The sequence below is a fragment of the Brettanomyces nanus genome, chromosome 3 (genome assembly GCF_011074865.1).
Source record: "Brettanomyces nanus chromosome 3, complete sequence".
Classification (NCBI taxonomy): domain Eukaryota; kingdom Fungi; phylum Ascomycota; class Pichiomycetes; order Pichiales; family Pichiaceae; genus Brettanomyces; species Brettanomyces nanus.
In genome coordinates this window covers 209,686-230,909 of record NC_052376.1, presented here as the reverse complement: position 1 = coordinate 230,909, position 21,224 = coordinate 209,686, and the positions used below count along the sequence as shown (strand labels likewise).

The window sequence follows — 21,224 nt, the reverse complement described above, 5'->3', positions numbered from 1 at the left end:
TCAGCTTTTCAAACGCGATGGGCTACCTATTATTTTGCATCCGTACACCACATCAGATAAGATGGCGAAAAGGAGGTTTGAAGTTTCACTCCAGTGACCTTGAAGAGGTGTAAGCTCAGTGAATTGAGCAATCTGTGTGACTTCCTTGACTGCTTGTAATATGAGTTTTAATTTTACGGGCACAACACGCCAGAGAAATATCAACTTGGGAAATAGAAGTTTAGTGGGTCGAAACAGAGCTTCGTTTCTCCAGACCACTGAGCGTGAGAGGAAGCGTAGAGAACAGCATCGAAAGGAGGTTCATGCTGCTACAACTATCCAGTCTGCGGTGAGGAGTTATCTGGATTTAGACGATTGTCGGCAAAATGTCAGTCGAAACTGGGCCGGTGATTTGGCCGTCTTTAGGTTCTTCTTCCCATTTCGGGTGGCGAAGCAGAGCCTGGAAATCACTCAAAACCAAGTTGATCTACTTGATGCCAATTTTGGTGACGGTTCTAGTTTAATAGACAATCTTGAAAGAAATAAACTTGCCTCTTGTCTTGTGGATTCCATTCATCGTGTCTATACGTACGGAAACGGTCAATCAGCAGCTCTTATCTCAAGATTACTTCAGTCCCTTAATAAGTTCATAAATAATATTGACGAGGTTGATTTAGCTCCCCTATTTAGAGTTTTATTTGATTTACAATCGCAAGATTCCGCTCTATCTTCTACATTTTGCTTGGCCATCCTTAGATATGGTTCAATACATCCTGATTCCACGTTACTTTCGCTTCTTTCGAGCAATCAAGGTGAGCAACTAGTTAACAAGGTGGTACGCGGCTATCAGATCACTGTGATTGATCCGTTTTTAAGGGCGCAAATGCGAGAATTTCCACAGCTAAATCAAACCTTCTCGCAACTCCCTAAGATATCCCAGATTACCTATTTGGGTAATATGGCAGGATTGCTTTTCACTGGTGGCGAATCACACTATAGAAACCTAATTGATGACACCACCATACGATTTTGGGGCTTTCTATTGAAGCACTTTGAAGAGGGTGTTGTTTTCACAAGTGACGATGATGATGATGATCTAACCACTGAAATGGATATAGAATCTGCTAACGCCTCTCCTCATTTGTCCGGTAGTGTTTCTATCCCACCGCAATTCAATGGATGTGTCTCCAATTTGTACTTAACATCGTTTCCGCGACTAGTTTTAGTCCACTGTGGAGAGTCGAATTTTGAGCTTTTCACCTCATTTCTTTACGCTATGTTGCAGTTCATTGCTCCTCAGTCTGCCAAATCGAAAAATGCCACAAATACAGAGCTTCAAAACAGTTTAGTGATTGAGCTTATAGTTGCATCATCAACAAATAATATGTTAAATAAGCTTTACCGAGAGGTAAGTACTAAGATTGATATCCCTGAAGACTCCAGCTCGCAGAAGTTTATGAGAACGGTGTTTCAGCCATCATACAAGACATGGTGGATGTCTTTGTACATTTTTGAGGAAATGTACTCTTATATCTTATCTGTATCGCACGATGCAGATTTGTTTGGCAAGGGCCGACTCACTAAAGCCAAATATCTTTCGTTTGTGAAATTTCTTAAACGATTGGTCGTTCTTGCAGTACTTGACTTCCGAAGCTATCGCAAGCAAAATGTTGATTTGCCACTACTCAACTACTTTAAGCAAGCCACTATGTTATCCTTGAAGCTTCTTCGCCAAATATATCTGCGAGATTTGAGGATGACGTTGTTTTCGGAGGAGTTCTGGTATTTGGACAAAGACTTTAGTGTGAGGTCTGTTCTTCCGTTACTTCAGCAAGTTGAACAAGCGCATGAGATGTATGATGACACAGCTGATGCTAGGGTTACTCCTCTATTTGATACATCTGTGCCTGCCCTTTTCACGACATCATCGCTCACATCGTCACAGTTAGATTCCGTCATGGTTTTAACTTACATACCATACATGGTTCCATTCCAGCAAAGAGCAGCGTTGTTTCATGCCCTAATAGAGATGGATAGAACCCGGATAGGCGGATGGTTCGCACCAAAAACTCAGGGTACAGTGTCTCGTGACAACATTCTTTTTGATGCTTTTGAGCAGTTTGGCACTCTTCCCGGAGAACAGTTCAAGAGACCATTATCTGTTGAATTTATTAACAAGTTTGGTGAGAAAGAAGCCGGTATCGATGGAGGAGGTCTTACTAAGGAGCTTCTCACTAGTCTTGTAAATTCGGCATTTATTCCAAGTGTTGAGAATAAGTCACATAATGGAGGATTCGAGTTTTTTGATACGACCAGTGATATGCAACTCTATCCAAGCGCTGATTACTTTCTACAGCAAAAATATGCGTTGTTGCATCCAGAGCAGACAGAATATTCTGCAGAATCTCGTGAGTTCACGCTCCAGATGCTTCGCTTCTTAGGGATGGTGGTGGCCAAATGTCTCTATGAGAACGTTTTAATTGATGTTTCCTTTGCGCCATTTTTCTTAAACCGATGGACTGCCAACCAGGGACGTACGAACTTCATGGGAGCTCCACAGATGGTTGAAGAAGGTCAAAGGTACCGTAATTCATTTGATGACTTGCAATCATTCGACAATGAATTGTATCAAAGTCTTGTGAAATTATTGAGGTTCTCGAAAAGCCAGATCGACGAACTGGACTTGACCTTTACCGTGACAGAAAAGCTTGGAGAATCGACATTTATTACTCTCAACTTGGTTCCTAATGGCAACCGAATTTCACTTACTCAAGAGAACAAGCTCCAGTATGCTTATTCTGTGGCTACATATAAATTGGATCAAAGGATTAATGTCCAGACATCATATTTCCTAGACGGTCTCTTCCAAGTGATCAGGCCACATTGGCTATCGTTGTTTAATCCGTACGAACTACAGACGTTGATTTCTGGAGGTGAAAGAGAAATTGATATTACTGATTTACAGAAAAATGTCGTTCTTGGTGGATACACTACGAACGATGAGACCATTAGGTATCTCTTTGACATATTACGAGAATTTACTGCCGAACAGAAGACTCAGTTCATCAAGTTTGTCACCTCGTCGTCAAAGCAGCCGTTGTTGGGATTTAAGGAGCTTAGCCCGAAGTTCGGTGTTAGAAATTCCGGTAGCGATCCGGAAAGACTTCCAACAGCATCGACTTGTGTGAATTTACTCAAATTACCAGACTATAAGAATAAGGAGTTGCTTAGAAGAAAGTTGTTGTATTCTATAAATGCAGGAGCTGGATTTGACTTGTCTTAAGTTGTAGATTCTCTAGATAAATATAGATTTAATTAATATAGTTGTATCATACAATCCTTTAATATAGCAACATACCGTTTGTCGCGGTGTACAGATGCCATTGGATAGCATATATCATGTGACGTTCATACATAAACTTGCTCACCTGAGGACTACCAGGCTTTTCCCAATAGAAGAGTCCATGACATCAATGCCACAGCTACCTAACATAGATACAGTTATCACTAAAGCCGCTTCTCACGTGGCATACTTTACCCCTCAGCAGCCTGGTATTCCGGGTACTTTTAGAGCTGCCAGACAAACAGGAGTGGCAGTGAAAGCACCTAAATTGTTTACACCTCTTCGGATCAGGTCCATGCAATTGGCCAATAGGGTAGGCGTTTCACCGATGTGCCTATATTCGGCCGAGGATGGTGTTGCAACCGATTACCATCTCGTTCATTACGGTCAATATGCATTGAGAGGACCCGGCTGCGTTATCATGGAGAGTGTTGCCATCAGTGCACCAGGAAGAATCACCACGCACTGCCTTGGCATCTACACTGAAGAGCAGAGAGTTCAATTGAAGCGCATAGTAGATTTTTATCACAGCCAGAACAAGCCGATTGGACTTCAATTATGCCACGCTGGTATGAGGGCTTCATGCTTGGCCCTATACTATGATGCTTTTGACTATCCTGTGGACAACGAAAGAGGGGGATGGTTGGATCAGGTTTACGGGCCTTCTCCAAACAGCCAGTTTCCATACTGTAAGGAGCTGACTACACAGCAGGTGAAGTTAATTGTGAGCCTATTTAAAGAAGCTGCAAGGGCTTCTATCGAGGACTGTGGATATGATTTTATTGAGATCCACGCTGCTCATGGATTTTTAATCCATCAATTTCTTTCCCCATTAGGGAATAAAAGGACTGATCAGTATGGAGGAAGCTTTGAGAACCGGACCCGAATTTTAGTGGAGATCTTAAAGGCTGTCAATGAAGTGAGAGATACGTTGAAAAAGGATTTTCCCATCTTTGTACGTATCTCTGCCAGTGACAATGATGAGACCAATCCAGACAGTTGGAGAATCAAGGACTCGCTAAGATTGGCCAAAATACTGGTTCAGTATGGAGTTGACGTCATCGATGTTTCTTCTGGAGGTATGGCAGACTCTAAACCGCCACAGATTTACCAGACGGATATGGCCAAAAGTGTGAAGACCGTAGTCGGAGATAAGTGCATTGTGGCAGCTGTTGGAAGCATTAGAAAGGGTAAGTTTGCCGAGCAGCTATTACAGAACAATTACTGTGATATGTGTCTTTCGGGTAGGGGATTTCTTAAGGAGCCAGGAATGGTCGAGAGATGGGCCGAGGAACTGGATGTCGATATCCAGTTGAACTTACAGGATGGATGGTGTTTTGGAAAGGTTTGGGATCCCGAGAAAAGCAAATTAAGCTAAATAAAAAACAGATAAATGATCGGGGAAAAAAGGTATACAATTCAGAATGGAGCAAAGATAAGACATACAGTAAAGAATCAACCTCTGATTTCAATTCCAGAGGAGTTAACAGTATCAACATTGTTAGGGAGAATCACAGGATCAACCGCAGCAGCTGTATTAGTATATGTAGCTTGTGCAGCACCAACAATTTTGCCAATTCTTGGTTTAAGAGTAGTGTAGACCTCACCAGACAATTTGGTGGTGGTCTTAGCGACGGCCTCATGAGTACTAGAACTCTGCGCCTTTTCGTCCTTGTAGACGGTTGACACATGATTTGGAATAGCAGAAGCTTGCTTAAAGAAAGGCTGTAGACGAGAATAAGTCTCTTTAGCCAAAGCATAAGATCTGTGAACCTGGTCAACGGGAGTAGCAGAAGCAGTAGGAGTGATACTGTCAGAAAGCTTAACAGGTAAGAAGAAATCCAAGCCTCTCTTGTAAAGATCATTGATGCTCTTAATGAGAGGGTCGGCAAACTTTTCAACGTAATGGTAAGCTGTAGACACATAGTAACCAAGATACGATCTGATTACACGAGAAATATCAGACGCAGAGACTTTTGTGAAAGCAGGGAGTGCTGAGTCGATTTTGGAGAGTCCAGAATCCACATATGAGTCAACAAAGGAGAAAGCAGCAACAAAATAGGGAACCGTTATGGCATATGACAAAATAAAATGAACTGAAAGTGAAATATAGTGAGCAATTAAACTAGTTAGAGGAACACTAGATATGAATTTGATAGAATCGGAAACAAGAGGGTAACCTTTGATATGAGCAAGAGATGACGATTTGATAGTGTCAGCCTTAGCCTGATGATGTTCTGACATCTTGAAAATAGAAGTGGACAAAGTTTTGTAAGATGAAAGAAGAAAGTGTAACCAATGAGGTTGAAACACAGGAAAACTGAAGAAGGGGGGGCAATAAGTTGAAGCTAAATTAGCTTTATCTCTGAGGTATCCGTTTTAGGAAATTAGTGCCACTGCTATGGGCATGTGACTATACAGCACTCCGGACTAGCGTTAAGTTTCTGGTCGATCGGCCCGGTAGGGAAAAAAAATTTTCAGGCGGGGTTAGAGGGAGAGGGAGAGAGAGAGAGAGACAGATAAAGAGGGACAGACAGAGAGAGAAGTAAGTTCTATTTATACTCAAAAGATAAGTATCCCTGAGTACTTCCAGTTGTGTCAACAAGATGTCGAATTCGTTACGGAACCTCAGCAAGAGATACGGTGCCAATTTGGAACGGTTTCCGTTTTTTCTCCGGAAAATGTTCGATCAAATGTCTAGGGAGGCACAGTTACCAGCATTAAGTTCAGAAGTGGCAGAAGTGCCGATGAAGAAAAGGTTCAATAAACCTGAACAATGGAAAGTTGAAGTTGGAGACCGTGTTTTAATGACAAAGGGTAAATATAGAGGACATGTCACGAAAGTTCTCGCTCTACATCGTCCTACAAACAGACTCTTCTTAGAACTAGCCGAGACAAAGAAGATGGTTGTGCCGAAACAATTTTGGCAACCTGGCCAATCGACACATGTGATTGATTATCCGAGAACAGTTCATCCAGATGACGTGAAGGTTGTTGGAACGGCCATTGAGAGGGCTGAAGACGGAACAGAAAGAGAGAAGGACATTGCAGCTGATCAATTGGTGTTTAAAGGAGAGTATTGGGATGCTGACTATGGCAAGATGATGCCGTACAGAAGGGTGAGGTTCCATGAGAATATCATTATTCCATGGCCTAGACCGGAACCTGAAGAAGAGTGTTCGTTCTCTACTCCTATAGAGGCTGCCGAGGAAAGAACGTATCTTCCAAAGTGTTTAGTTCGTACAGATGCTCCTGAAGGTATAGTGGAATCACTTCGAGATCCATTGATTAAGAGACGTTACAAATGGGACAAGCAGTACATAACTAGAAGCGAAGCCAAGAAATTACGTCAACCTGAGATGCCATTTAGTGATGTCAAGAAGGCGATGTTTGCTGAGAGAGCCCAAATCAGAGCCAATACTCCTACTGAGCCAAGTACAGAGACTATAGAGCTTGTTGGTAAACTTGTTGCCGACAGGTTAAATAGTGTGACAGATCCAAATTTTGCTGCCTACGTCAATAGCGTGGCACCAGATGCTAGAGCCAAGAAAATCGAGGCTAGAGAGAAGGCTAAAATGATTCATGATGAGAAGATCAGAGAAGCCCAGGAGAGAAATAAAATCAGGCGCAGAACAGAGGCCAAGTATAAATCAAGAAGCCAGAAGAGGAATGGCAATGTAGTGTTCTAGACATCATCATCATCATCATCATGTACATACTAATGAACGAGCTAATATTATTATCATTTTTTCTTTACTTATTTACAACTTCTCGTACTCAAGCCTTCCTTCCAACTTCTTATTATCCACCATCTTTCTGACAGCCTTAAGCAGATCACTCTGAATTATGTAATCTCTATCCTCTCTGATAGCAAAGAAACCTGCTTCGGTGATCACATTACGAATATCTGCACCATTGAAACCGTCGCTCATCTTCACCATCGTTTCGAGATCGATTTCTCCCTTCTTTTGAACCTCAGTCAGATGAATTTTGAAAATTTCAAGTCTTCCCGTTTCATTTGGAAGTGGGACTTCTATCTTCCTGTCCAAACGACCTGCTCTAAGTAATGCTGGATCTAAAGTATCCGGTCTGTTGGTAGCCATGATTACTTTCGTTTGTCCCAATGAATCAAATCCATCCATTTGATTTAACAACTCCATTAAAGTTCTTTGAATTTCTCTATCTGCAGAAGTACCTTCCGAGAATCTTCTTCCACCTATAGCATCAATTTCGTCCATAAAAATGATACATGGCTCATGCTCTTTGGCATAACTAAACATTTCCCTCACCAATCTGGCAGATTCTCCAATATATTTATCCACTATACCTGAAGCAGGAGAGAAAATGAAGTTGGCACCAATAGTGGCAGCCACAGCTTTAGCCAACAACGTCTTACCGGTACCAGGAGGACCATAGAGCAAGACACCTTTAGGTTGTTGGATACCCACTCTTAAAAATAGCTCTGGATTTTTCAAAGGAAGCTCAATAACTTCTCTAAGCTCACGAATCTGATCCGAAAGACCACCAATAGATGCAAATGACATATCACCCGGCTCAAACGTCGTCATGCTGTAAACAGAAGGATCCACCTCCCTAGGAAGAATCCTCATGATGGTCAAAGTAGTCATATCTAGAGCCACCCTCACACCTTTCACCAACAATTCTCTTTTGATGGTGGATCGACATCCCACAATGTATCGAGGACCAGATGAAGCCTTGACAATGAATCTATCACGGTCCAATTCTTTTAAAACCTCTCCGATGATTTGTCCAATACTCTGTAGTGCTTTGATATCATCCTCAGTCTTCTGGAATTCTTTTTCCGAGCCTTTAATACTCATTCTTAACTCTTTTAGCCGTGAATCCCACTGTATATGCTCTATAAGTTTGTTTTTAAGTGCTGTAAGTGCCCTTTCACGCTCTTCATCCACGGGTGCTGCAACAATTGCAGATGCAGCAGCAGGAGTTTCAGAACTCCCACCAACCTCTTCATTAAGTGCCGTAAGTAATGGATCGTTCTCTTCACTCATTTGTCTTTAATTCACACTGTTCAATCAGGTCGGCAAAAGAACAAGGGCTGCAACCCCATCATCAATTTCCATTCACTCGTTGTCGCGGGCAAAATATCAAGCCTACACTAAAATGATCGGCGCGTCGATCGAGACTAAAAGTTTTCATCTCCATAAGCTCATTCTGACCGAGTAAGCTACACATCTTTTGTTCTACTTGCTCTTGATCCTACTTTCTCTTGATCCTAGACCACCATGGAATTCAACGCTATCATATTTTGCGGAAAAGGTTCAAATCTCTCGCCTTTCTCCGGCGTTAAGGACACAGGAACTACCAAAGCTCTTCTTCCTATAGCCAATAAACCCGTGATTCGATATGTCCTGGAATGGTGCGATCAAGCACCTTTCAAGACAGTTACAGTAGTCTGCGGTACAGACGTTCTGGCTGATATCAGCCCTGTTGTGGCAAAATACAGAGATACGAGAGGCTCTGAACTCAATTCAACCAGTACATTGTCGTGTATCAGTTCCTCATGCTCAACTACAGGCTCCATACTTAGTGAAGTGCTCAAAACGCAGAAATTCCTATACAAAGAAAACATCGTTTTGCTTCCTTGTGATTTTATTACTGATGTACCACCTCAGGTATTTATAGAGATCTATCGAGGAACAAGTGATGAAAATTTAGGTTTGGCCATATCGTATAACAACATGTTTGAGAACATAGACAACAAAATCTTGAAGACCAACTATACGGTATATGCCAATCAAGCGGATGGAAATACCGTCTTGTTGGATTTATACTCAAAGAATTACGTGGCTTTGACCAAATTTTTAAAGATCAGGACACAGCTAATCTGGCGATATCCAGAGACACGGGTTTCGACTAATCTGCTCGATGCGTTCATCTTTTTTGTTAACTTTAAGATTTTCGATATTATTGCAGGCCAGAAGGACAGCTTCTTCAACAATCGTTCTGCAAATAAGATTAAAAGAGACATAGCTAGAAGATCCTGGTCTCATTCGACGCCGAAGGAGACTGTAGGATTGTTTGTTTTACCAAAGGAATCCGTATTTGCCAGATGTAACAATTTATCTGTCTATATGGAAGTCAATCGATTCTTCCTTAAGAAACATGCCAGACAGAATGCCAATTTGACCAGCGGTCAGAAGAGTAAAGACAATAAAAATGCAGCCATCGCCGGTGCCGATTGTGTTATTGGCCAGGATACTGAACTGGGTGACAGAACGAATGTTAAGCGTTCAGTGATAGGAAATCATTGCCGAATCGGCAAGAAGTGTAGGATTACGGCGTGTATCTTACTTGATGGAGTCACGTTGGAAGATGACGTGCACTTGGAAAACTGTATCATCGGCAAAAAGGCCAAATTAGAGGTGAAATGTAGACTTGTCAACTGTTATGTGGAGGGATCTTACATAGTGGGAAAGGATGTAAACTTGAAAGGAGAGACATTGACAAATATCTCATTGGAGAAGTTTGAAGGTGAAGAGGGAGAACTTGAAATCGAAAACGCATCAGATATAGATGACAATGAAGTGCTCTATTCAGAAACCGACAGCGAACCCACCAATGATGCGGATGACACAGATAATGGGTCATTTGATTCCGAGTTTGTATTTGCAAATTAATTAGGTATTACTGCGCACCCATACAAAACAATTCTATGCAGGCCCAATTAAATCGTTTTTAAACTTATGATCGGCAGCCAGTCGATGCAAATCCAAATTGTATAGTTGTTCTAAGGATGTTCTATTGTTGTTATTTTTGATCATGTATTTAAAAATAGTCAAAATGGCTGATCTATTTACTGTTCAAATCTTCTCGATGAATCAAATCCCATTTAATTTTAGCGCTTGATCCCCGAAAAATACGTATTTCCTGATTTGGCAACCGTCCCCTCCAGCCTCCTGGTAGCAAAAATGTTCAATGAATGAGGAAACCAGCTAATTGGCCATGGTACTACTATGCCCCGATTCATTCCAATGGAGATGCTTCTTGATGATTGTAATTTTATTAGAAGAAGTGTTTTACATGAAGAATGTGATCAGTAGTAAGAGTATCAAAGAAAAATAATGGTGTCGAAACTGGAATTCAATCTACTCAGTATCTACTCAGTAAATCTACAGCTGCATAGAGGACCCAATTATTGCAGTTCCTACATTGTGGTAGCCATTTTTCCTGCATATCTGACCCGTTCTTTCTGCCACTAAGCTGTTCTCAGTTTCATTTTTTGATCCCCGAACCTTGATCGAGAGTTTCTTTTTTTTTCTCAGCCTTTGATTTCGCATCTTCAATTTCCTAATCAGGTAACTTATTTTATCCAGCCATCTTGATTCCGCTGAAGATATTTTTCTTTCTGCTACCAGTTCGTTGATTTCATAACCCCAGCCATCTGAATATAAACTATTTTTGGGTCGTTTGTGGCATGCATCATGCGTTTTGATATGTATCAATTGTTTTACCTTTATTCGAAGCCAACTATGCTAGCCCGATATAAAGAGATACTATTTCCCACAATCTGGGATTTCCTAGATCTGCTTAGGTTACATCTAAAGAATCAGTTATTATCAATCAAAGGAAACAAGCTCACTCACATTTTACATTAACAATGCTTCAATCTTTTATGGCCACTCTGGCTTTATCATCGATTGCTGCTGCTATGCCTTTTGACGCTGGATATTTCAATACGTCTGCATCATTAGGCTCTTCTACAGCATCTTCTTCTTCTTCATGTTCTACAGATGTTACCCTAACTTCAATTTCTAGCGTAACAATTTACGGATCATCTTCTGTTGCAAACTCTACTACTGGCACCGCTACTGCCATCGCCTCTTCGACGGCCACTCCATTCATCTCTGGTGAATTTACCAATGATGAACCAATTTGGAGTATCTATATTCCTCAAAGTTCTTTCAGTGACATGACTGGATTTAGCATCGATTCTGAGGGTAGTTTCGAAGGATTTAGCCTTGGCGATAGTGCCATTTCTCTTTATAGCGGAAGTTTGGATGATTTCAGTGATATCAGCAGTACTCTTGATGATGAGAGCACAAACGACACAGTTGCTGTTTCATTTAATGGAAGAACTACTGACGAGTACCTTAAATTGGTTATCAGTGCCACTGCCAGCGAATCTCAGGGCTCATACACGGCTGCATTTGATCTCTATATCGACGAGCTCAACAGTACTAAAAGAGAGACTTTGGATTACTACTTAGAGTACACCATCGATGTTGATGGGTTCGTTACTACTAACACTTACTTGTCATGTTCTGGTACTGAATGCGTTACCACGTCTTCCACCGGTTTCATTGCAACCGGTTCTGCAATCACCAGCTCCTCTGAGCCAACATCTCTTACAACAATAACGACTACTACTTGCTCTGATGGTTCTTGCCAAACCTTGACTACTACAGGTTATGAATCTGTGTATACTACTACTGACAATGGCGAGGAAACTGTCGTTACTGACTTTATCCCAATTACTGGTGATCAAGCCACTGCAACAGCTACAGGTGGCGAGGCTACCGTTTACAGCACAGTTATTTGTACCGAGACTAAATGTTCCACTGAAATCATTCCAGTTTCTAGTGAGTATGTTTACACAACCTCAACCAATGGTGAAGAAGTTGCTGTTACCAGCTATGCCGCAATAACTAGTGGTGACTCTGTTGCTGCAGCTACTGGCTATACAAGCTCTGTGGACAACTGTACCTCAATTCTCATGAGTGGTAGCACTTATTTGACGACCATAAGCGGCCAAGAGACTGTTGTCACTGACCTCTATCAGTTGTCAGAGACTCTATCTACCGTGACAACTACTGATGCCTACGGAAAAACTACCGTGTACACTACTGTGTGTCCTAATACTGGAGCCTCTGAGACTCCGGAGTCAACCGTCGTTTCTGGAGCCTCTGAGACTGGTAGTAACTCTGTTGCTGCAGCTACTGGCTATACAAGCTCTGTTGTTGGCAACCGTACCTCAATTGTCATGAGTGGAAGCACTTATTTGACAACCATAAGCGGTCAAGAGACTGTTGTCACTGACCTCTATCAGTTGTCAGAGACTCTATCTACCGTGACAACTACTGATGCCTACGGAAAAACTACCGTGTACACTACTGTGTGTCCTAATACTGGAGCCTCTGAGACTCCAGAATCAACTGCCATTTCTCCAGTTGTTGAGACCGTTTATTTGTTCAATTCCTCGTCTCCAGAGACTACTACGAGCTCTACTATTAGTCAAGCTTCAAAATCTTTGGTGTCTTCACAGTCTTATAGTACTGTCACCACAGTTTCCAACGGTAAGACTACAGTATATCTCACAACATGCCCAGACACTACTACTACTAAAGCTACCACTATTGCTCCAGTAGAGACCACTGAAATTCTACAGTCAGATGCTACGGTCACACAAACGGAGATTTGTACCGAAACAAAATGTTCCGAGACAAGCTCATTATCTCAGCAAACTACGGTTCCAATCTTCTCGTCTTCTACTGTTAGTCTGTCCGTGGAGAATGAAGTTACAAGAAGTGAAAAAGTGTACACTTCAAGTGTTAGCGGAGAAATCATCACATTGACCACCTATTATACAGTTTCCTCTTCCAAGGCCAGCTCCACTGTTGCTCCAGAGAGTACCAATGTTCCAGCTGTCAGCGAAGTTACTGCCAATATCGCTGCTGCCAATTCCGCACTCAATGCAGGTATCATAGGATTGGCTGTCGGTGCCATGTTCATGCTCTGATTGGCCTGAAATCATATAATTTCTTTATTATGTATATTATGCACAGTCTTCTACTTTCTAGAAGACATGCAGGAAGCACACCTGTTGGTTGCTTTGGTTTGTAACTTTCCTCAACAAATTAAGATAAGATAAATGCAAGTAGCCGAACTCTTAATCAAATACATCTCAATTAGGCAATTCATTTCTCCGCACTTTGATAACTTTAAGCGAAGGAAGAAGAAAGAGTCTGCGCTTTTGTTTAAGTAATCTCTTTTTATTCATTTAGATAAGCTATTGCGTCTTCGTTCTTTACATTATTGGTATTAATTAAACCTTTATCTGTTACCTAACACTGAAAAAAAGGATGGGGCTTTGCTTATATCAAGTGATTTCCGAAGAGCCTAATGGCGATCGGAAAAAAAGGCGTAGGATTTCTACAGAGAGTTATCGCTTTGTCAATGATCGCCACATAGAAGAAAGACAAAACATTAACGAGGCAGAAGAAGAACAACATGAGGAGATGTCATCTGCAGCACGTTTACCGATTATACCATTACCATCGGAAGCTCTATCCTCTCAGGATGAATATCGCCTACTTAGACAGAGGCTTCGACTACTTACTAGGCGAGAGCAACAACAAGAGAACCCGACTGCAGGGTCCAGTCAGCAAGTAGAGCCAGCAAGAAGTCGGCCAATGAGAAGATGGAGACATGAGAGAACGTTAGATGATGTTCTAGAGAGTGTCCATAATGGTATTGAAGATGATGAACTGCGGCATAATAGAGCATCAGGAAGACTAATGAGGATTCCATCGATCCCTACAGTTTCTGCCAGTAGATCGAGGCTGAGGAGGGAATTTCTTCGTAATCGCAGAAGACCGATGAGAAATGCAAACTCTCAGTTTATTCTTCATGATATCGGAGGAATAGAAGAACCAGACATTGCGAGAGTGCATACTGATAGTACTGATACACTTTCTGTGTTTTCACCAATGAATAATATGGAAGACGATAGTGATGGAAGTGAAGATGACGATGGAGATTTACCGAGGTGGGAAGATCCACCCTATGCGGAAACGTTTTCTGAGCGAATACATAGACGGTGGTTAATTATTCAGAATATTCGTCGAGAGATTAGAGAGACGAGGAGGAGTACTGGATCAGAAGAAGGCGGTGGTGGAAGAGAATCTAGCAATGACTATAGAGATGCCATTAATGACATTCCGGATCATGAGGTGTTTCTTCGATTATATGGCAGCATAAACAACAAATATGATTATTGGAAGCCCAGAGAGTATAAGGATGTGGGTAAAGTTGGAGAAGACTGTTTTAGGATGAGTAGAAGCACAAGAAATAAGCTTCTAGAGGCATCCACGGAGAAATTTGGGAGACCACTGCCAACGGGCGTGATATTTACACAAGAAGATGATGAAAGCACTTGATTATATGACTATTATATATTGTTGATTGCACCCTCTTGACGAAGATGCCATTCGCATTGTTTTCTGAACTCGCAGTTTTTGCAAATGGATTTAATGAAAGGCGTTTCTGGTTCTCTGTGTCCCAGCCATAGATCCATCCCATGTCTAATTGCCGAATCAATATCCTCTTCATGATAGATATCCTTGATCTGACGGAATACTTTTCCTTGGCAGGAATATTCTATGAAATTCTGGCTAGAGAGAAATGGGTTTATAGAATGATGAAGCTGCGCCAGTCTTGCCGCTAAATAGGCCAATGTTGGAGGATTAGTCCAATCACCTGAGAGATTGTTTCCGATGGTGTATTTTCCTGCAGATGATATATTGAAGTTTCCCTTGATATGACTATCATTGTCATAAGGAGCGAAACCTATTGGTTTACCGTGCTTAAGTCTGTCGAAGTCTTTGATCAGGTAATAATTACCGAGAACGAGCTCTATGACCAAAGGTTCAGGAAGCACAGAGTAAGGATCGATACCTCTTTTTCTTGCATTGATTAAAAGCATTTGATAAGTAAGTTTTGGGTCGATGGACAGTATTTCGAGGAACTTTCTATACATTCCGACTTGGTATTTGGCACTCTGCTGTTGCAGAGGATGGGGCAAGGAGCGCGTTCTTCTTGTCTTCAAGTCCTTGACGGTGATATAGAGCAGAGAGTCGGATTGATCACACCATCGATCTGCTTTCAACTGAATCTGATTGATAAGTTCGGATATATCGAGGAAGTCAGGGATGGAATCGCGAAGCTCTTCCTGGTAACCATCGAAAGCACCTTCTGCAGAGCCACTTTCAAGGACAAGGTGATCAATAACTCCACTGATGATGATATAATCGGACGATGAGGTGGACGATAGCTGCTCGTCTGTCTGCAATAAAGCTTGTTCGGCTTTATTGTACAATCCTTGAACCAAAACTTCCCTACATTCACCAAACTGGAACAATGTTAATAGTCGAAGTATGGTGCTTGTCCAGTTACTTGCCAATTCTCTGAGAACTGGTTCCACCGGAAGTTCACTCAGCATGGCGTACAGGCCTTGCAAATCGTACTCTTTGATTGGTTGGACGGGTAATTCCGTGTCCTTCATGAAGCTACGAGTCTTTTCTATATTAATATGTTTAGTAATACCATTGACATTGATGGAATACTTTTCAGCCGGATGAGTAGCATGTTCGTAAGTAGAATGCTCCACCTTACCTCTGAGCATTGGTTTGGTAGCTGTCTTTTGGAAAACTCCACTGTAGACGTTGAACATGGATTTAAGCTCGCACCAATTGAAGGGAAGAATCTTGGTGACAGAAAGTCTAGCATGGTTCTTTGGATGTTGCAAATCTTCACCCTGAGCACGGAGTAGCTGGTCATAAGGAGTGGCATCATTCTGAACAATGAAATCCAGAGGAAGTATGGTAGCGCTTGAATTTGCGGTAAGTATTTGGGCCAAAGAGTCATATTTATGAGGATTTATAAGCTCAGATGAACCCAAGGCATCTCTGGAGGAACTTGGATTGGCTTTTGCTTTGTAATTGGATGGCTTTCTGGTGACAAAATGCTTGATCGCTTTTTCTACATCTGAATCGGTAATCTGTGAAGAAGCACCTTGTGAAGAATGATCAGGAGACTGCGAGTCAAGGTCGTTTCTTGAATCGGAGTCAGAGCTACTGGAGGTTTCTTGATTTGAGGGCTCTGTTTCGGGAAGATCTTCAGTGGGTATCTGGAGACGGAGAGTGCAAGTATTGACTCTTTTTAGGTTTCCTTGAAGAGACGAGAAGCACCTAAGTGAAAGTCTTTCAAACGGGGACGGTAGCATGATGAAAATCGGAAAAACAGAACGTCAGCTAAAGCAGCCAGCAAAGGAGAATCAAACTGTAGGCTTCAGCAAGAACATGTAGCGTAGCTCTGCTTCACATATCTGCCGGGCCACACATATATATACAGGCTGTGGCGCAGCTAAAAGTTTTTACTGCAAGAAATAAGGGGGGAGTCAGTAATAAAAACGATGAGAGAGTCAAACATAAGCGATATAGATGTCTCCTTGTGGCCATTTCATTGAGAAATGTCGTTTAATGGGGATTCGCTCCCCTATTTTAACAAGAGCGTTGAAAGACGCGTGTGCTTGATTACTGGAGGAAACTCAGGTTTGGGGTTCTATTCTGTGCTTCACCTCTATCTGCATGGATATATAGTGTACATCGCGGGACGCAGTAAGCAACGCGTTGAAAATGCGATACGACAACTGAAGGAAGAGGCGTTGTTGCGTCGTGCCAAGGAGCCTATAGAGAGCCGGGATAGCCACTATTTAGGTGAGATCAAGTTTATTGAAATCGATTTGTCGAGCCTTCGTTCCGTGGAACATGCTGCTAAGCAGTTCAAAAGCCGTGAAAAATACCTCCATCTGCTCATTCTTAATGCAGGGATTATGGCCGTGCCTTATAGTGTGACCAAGGATGGATTCGAGGTGCAATTGCAAACCAATTACGTTTCGCACTTTCTTCTTGCAGACAGATTGGTGGAAATGATGGATACAGACTCAGTGAACGATCCCCGAATCATATATTTATCGTCGGTCGGACACTGGCTCTCTCCATTGCACTTCAAATTGTCCTGGCAATTTGACCACTATCCTAACATTTTGTTTTCCTGGTTCAGATATGGTATGGCCAAGACTGCGGGTATTCAGATGGTGAAATCGTTGGCTAAGAGACATCCTCATATTCTCTGCATGGCTGTTCATCCCGGATTCGTCCTGAATACAAATCTTTTCAGCCACTTCACGCGATTACCTTTCTTTGGCTTTCTGTTCTGGTCTCTGTTCCAACTCTTCGGTTGGGTATTTGGTGTCAGTAATGAGGAAGGCTCATTTTCTACTCTCAGATGTGCATTGGGTCAAGACTTAACTACGGAGAGGGACAATGGAAAATATTTTGCGACTTATGGTATAGAACAGAAACCAAGTTGTGTTGCTAGAAATGAAGACTATGCTGACGAGAGCTGGGCTTGGACCGTCTCTGAGCTGCGAAAGCGGGGACATCAGATAGAGAATTGAGAGAGCACCCTATTTATTTGCTTTAATAGAGTATGATTCTTTAATTGACTTACTTGCTTACTTGATATTCTTAATATAAACACCAGGCTGTCCAGGAACAGCATTTTGGATCGACTTCGTGTTTGGAATCTCAACCTCTTCTCCAGTTTTAACATCCTTTCCAGTCTTGTCACCGCTCTTGAAAGACACAGCAGTGATTTCAACCACTTTAACTTGGGCAGGAGCTTTCACAAGAACAGCGAATCCAGCCTTCACAGTCTGCACCTCATCGAATGGCAATTCTCTATTAAACACCTCTTCCGGCGTCGATGTCTCTAACTCCTTCTTGAGAATACTCACAAATGGCATAACCTTCTTCATGTCTCTTTCCTCAATATGCTGCTTCACCTCCTTCATGTCGTCCAAGTTCGATTGCTCAAACAATTTTCTAACCACCTCGACGTACTTCTCCTGCCACTCTGGGGAATTTCCAGCAACGAACAACGTTAGTTTGACATCCTTAGACTTGTCAACATCCGAAGCCTTGCCCTTCTTCTTCTTCTTCAAAGCTTGAATCTCAGCTTCTCTAATAGATCTCTGCAAATTTCTGACGTATTCTAATTCGGCAGTAATCTCTCTAGAAACTGGCTTCTCTGGTGTAGGCCATCTGGCATCATGAATAGACTCTTTATGTCCCAAGATCTCACGATAGAGATACTCTGCAAAATGTGGGGTCACTGGAGAGAGCATTATAGCCTGAGTCTCAACATACTTGAACACCACGTCTCTGTGCATACCTCCATATAAAACACTGACGTCTCTGTAGTAGTCTCTTGCGTAATGGTAGTCAAAGAAACCACTCTTCAAGGCCAACTTGTAATGAGTCAAGGCATAATGCTCATATGTCTCGTTGATGAGTAGGTCCATTTCATTGTTAAAGGCCTTATCAAAGAAGTTGTATTCACCCGACCTCAACGAGTCTTTCTCCTTGTTCATGGTCTCACACCATTCCTTCAAGTTGTACAATCTCAAAATGGCAGCGTTGGCATTACTTTCGTCGAAATTGGCATCTTCCATAGAATCACCGGCATCGGCCATAGCCACACGAGAGGCATCTGCTCCGAATTTCTCCACCAATTGGGCCAATGTTCTGAAATTGCCCGTGGATTTCGACATCTTGGAGTTGTTAAGCATCAAATGACCATTGCATCTAATACCGGTAGGCCAGAATCTAGGTTTGAACAACGCCACATTTGTGTAGATGTAGAATGTCAAATGGTTTGGAATCAAATCTTTACCGGAAATAGACTCATCCAAAGGATAGAAATACTCAAACTCCCTTCTCATCTTTTGTAAGTTCTCCTTAGGAATATCACTTTCGACTTCATCTTTACGGCAAAACACGTAATCCCATACTTGGTCGGTCATCTGATCGGCGGAAATATTGAGTAAACCTGGTTCCTGACCGTAAGTATCGCTGTGAAGGAAGTGACAGATGGTGTAGTAGGCCTGATACACGGTAGAATCAGAAAGAGACTCAACAAGGTATTTAGGATCCCATGGGATTCTACTGCCTAAACCGTACGTTCTAGAGACAGCCCAGTTCTTCAACCAGTCAAATACTCCTTCAAATGCGTTATTGGTTTCCGAATTGAACGTATTCATCTTCTCAAGACAAGCTAGAGCTTGCTCTTTCCAGTTCTTTTCGCCGTAATCGAGATACCATTGATCTTCTAGGGAAACAATACACTCATCACCACTACGTGACATCACTGCACTTTCAGGTTCGCTGTAGACAACTGCTTCATTAGCGGCAACCAAATCATTCTTAACCTTAGGCTTTGCCACTTCAACTTTCTCTCCAACATATTTACCCTTAAGCAAAGTACCGTTGTAGTAACCTTCTTTATAGGCCAATTCTTTAGCCTTTGTAAGTTGGTTTGCATCTTTTGGAGAATGAATCTTCAATTCATTAACTAAGTACTCGGCACACTTGTCACCGTACTTAGAAGTATTGACGATTGAAATAGGATCTTTGACCACCCAATCACGGTCGATTCCGTAGTACTCGGGCTTGTTATATAAATCTTTTGTGGTGACAAAATCATCTGGAGAGTCTGATGGAACACAAGTGACAACACCGGTACCTTTACTCTCCAAAATTGTCTCCATAGGTAAGACTCTGAGAGTGTCAATAGAAGTAAGAGGAGCATGAATCTTAGAACCAACGAGTAAACCTCCGTTGATGGACAAAGTCTCCTGGTACTCGCCTCTCTTAGGAGTAATGTCCTGGTAACTCATATTCTTGAACGAACGTTTAGTGCAGACAAAGTACTCGCCATTTCCAGCATCAAACAAACCGTAATTAATCTTTCTAGACACAAAACAGCAGGTCTGACCGTACATAGTCTCTGGACGTAAAGTAGCAGCCACAAGGAAGACCTTTTTACCGGACAAATCGAACTTCTGTTTCTGGAAAAAGTCTAGAGCTTCCTTGGTAAACTCAGTAACCCGAATTTTGATACCAGTGTACTCTTGGGGTAAAACACCTTCACCAGACTGTCTATCATGATCCATACAAGGTTGACCGTCCTTAACAGAGTAAATGGTGTATCTTTTGCCGAACTTAATCTTACCCAACTCCTTCAAACGCCTCATCTGCCATCCAACGAAAGAGTCATAGTAAGGATTGGCATCCGTGGTAATCATAGACCGTCTCCAGTCAACTCTACCACCAAACTTGGTCACGTGAGTCTTGACAAGAGGAGGGAAGTACTCCAACCAATGCTTAGGATCGGCGAACAACTTGATTTCATCTCTTGGAACACCTAACTGTTCCATGATCTCATATTGAAACTTACCACGGCCAGTTTTCTGGGCAACTTTCGACTTTTTGGCAGTGAACTTGGTAACATCTTCATGATGAGCATTGGTGGCTTTTTGCTTGGCATCTCTGGCCATCTCCTTCTCTTCCTCTTCTTTTGAAGGAGCACCGGAGAAATCATCACCAAACATCTCAATCTCACGTTTTAATTTGTCGGCACTGGCCAAAATAGGCATACCAGTACAGTGAAAACCAAGAGGAAATAGGGCCCTCTTACCACGAAGTCTTTCGAAACCAGTAGCAAAATCTGCCTTGGAGTAGGTAAAGGCGTGACCAGCATGCAAGACACCGTTCATATAAGGATAAGCCATACTGCTGTACCATTTGGGATAATCTTCATGGAGCTTTTCGACTGAAGTTCCATATGGCTCTTCCTTGTCGGTAGGTGCATCGATCTCGAAATGCTTCTCACCAGCCCAAATTTCCTGATATCTCTTCTCAATATCAACCAACGTATCTCTACGGGTTGTACTTTCCAAAGCAACCGGTTTAGACGTATTCATGGTTGAACCTTTTGATTGTAATCTGGAGAACTAAAGCTGAGATCTGATCATGACTCAGTCAAATTCCGCTCTTAACAAAAATTTTTCACCCGACGTTGAGATGGCCGTTTTCCGGGGCCATTGAAGGTGCGCTGCACGAACTTCCAGGAGCATATCAAGAAGTCTTTTCGATACTGGGCACCACCGGGCGAGACTTTCTATCAGACGGTTACAGAGGTACCTCCTTATTACATACTATTACCCATTAGTTACAATCTA

The 21,224-nt window shown here is 42.1% G+C and overlaps 10 protein-coding genes across 10 annotated transcripts; 6 read left to right on the top strand and 4 right to left on the bottom strand.

The window, feature by feature from the left end:
• Positions 1–160: 160 nt before the first annotated feature.
• FOA43_002754 (uncharacterized protein) lies at positions 161–3,262 on the top strand (the record flags this gene model as incomplete). Its single annotated transcript, XM_038923037.1, has 1 exon — positions 161–3,262. The coding sequence occupies one exon, from the start codon at positions 161–163 to the stop codon at positions 3,260–3,262; it is 3,102 nt and encodes a 1,033-aa protein (XP_038778965.1).
• Positions 3,263–3,452: 190 nt separating this feature from the next.
• FOA43_002753 (uncharacterized protein) lies at positions 3,453–4,700 on the top strand (the record flags this gene model as incomplete). The annotated part of the gene is made up of 1 exon (XM_038923036.1): positions 3,453–4,700. One exon carries the CDS (start codon positions 3,453–3,455, stop codon positions 4,698–4,700), a length of 1,248 nt encoding a protein of 415 aa, XP_038778964.1.
• A 77-nt stretch (positions 4,701–4,777) lies between these two features.
• On the bottom strand, positions 4,778–5,566 carry FOA43_002752 (uncharacterized protein; the record flags this gene model as incomplete). The annotated part of the gene is made up of 1 exon (XM_038923035.1): positions 4,778–5,566. One exon carries the CDS (start codon positions 5,564–5,566, stop codon positions 4,778–4,780), a length of 789 nt encoding a protein of 262 aa, XP_038778963.1.
• A 362-nt stretch (positions 5,567–5,928) lies between these two features.
• Positions 5,929–7,011, top strand: FOA43_002751 (uncharacterized protein; the record flags this gene model as incomplete). The annotated part of the gene is made up of 1 exon (XM_038923034.1): positions 5,929–7,011. One exon carries the CDS (start codon positions 5,929–5,931, stop codon positions 7,009–7,011), a length of 1,083 nt encoding a protein of 360 aa, XP_038778962.1.
• Positions 7,012–7,083: 72 nt separating this feature from the next.
• On the bottom strand, positions 7,084–8,352 carry RPT4 (26S proteasome subunit rpt4; the record flags this gene model as incomplete). Its single annotated transcript, XM_038923033.1, has 1 exon — positions 7,084–8,352. The coding sequence occupies one exon, from the start codon at positions 8,350–8,352 to the stop codon at positions 7,084–7,086; it is 1,269 nt and encodes a 422-aa protein (XP_038778961.1).
• A 234-nt stretch (positions 8,353–8,586) lies between these two features.
• On the top strand, positions 8,587–9,981 carry FOA43_002749 (uncharacterized protein; the record flags this gene model as incomplete). The annotated part of the gene is made up of 1 exon (XM_038923032.1): positions 8,587–9,981. The coding sequence occupies one exon, from the start codon at positions 8,587–8,589 to the stop codon at positions 9,979–9,981; it is 1,395 nt and encodes a 464-aa protein (XP_038778960.1).
• A 980-nt stretch (positions 9,982–10,961) lies between these two features.
• Positions 10,962–13,100, top strand: FOA43_002748 (uncharacterized protein; the record flags this gene model as incomplete). Its single annotated transcript, XM_038923031.1, has 1 exon — positions 10,962–13,100. One exon carries the CDS (start codon positions 10,962–10,964, stop codon positions 13,098–13,100), a length of 2,139 nt encoding a protein of 712 aa, XP_038778959.1.
• A 343-nt stretch (positions 13,101–13,443) lies between these two features.
• Positions 13,444–14,520, top strand: FOA43_002747 (uncharacterized protein; the record flags this gene model as incomplete). Its single annotated transcript, XM_038923030.1, has 1 exon — positions 13,444–14,520. The coding sequence occupies one exon, from the start codon at positions 13,444–13,446 to the stop codon at positions 14,518–14,520; it is 1,077 nt and encodes a 358-aa protein (XP_038778958.1).
• Positions 14,521–14,531: 11 nt separating this feature from the next.
• Positions 14,532–16,364, bottom strand: FOA43_002746 (uncharacterized protein; the record flags this gene model as incomplete). Its single annotated transcript, XM_038923029.1, has 1 exon — positions 14,532–16,364. One exon carries the CDS (start codon positions 16,362–16,364, stop codon positions 14,532–14,534), a length of 1,833 nt encoding a protein of 610 aa, XP_038778957.1.
• A 1,293-nt stretch (positions 16,365–17,657) lies between these two features.
• Positions 17,658–21,211, bottom strand: CDC60 (cytosolic leucyl tRNA synthetase; the record flags this gene model as incomplete). The annotated part of the gene is made up of 2 exons (XM_038923028.1): positions 17,658–20,974; positions 21,208–21,211. 2 exons carry the CDS (start codon positions 21,209–21,211, stop codon positions 17,658–17,660), a joined length of 3,321 nt encoding a protein of 1,106 aa, XP_038778956.1.
• Positions 21,212–21,224: the final 13 nt, after the last annotated feature.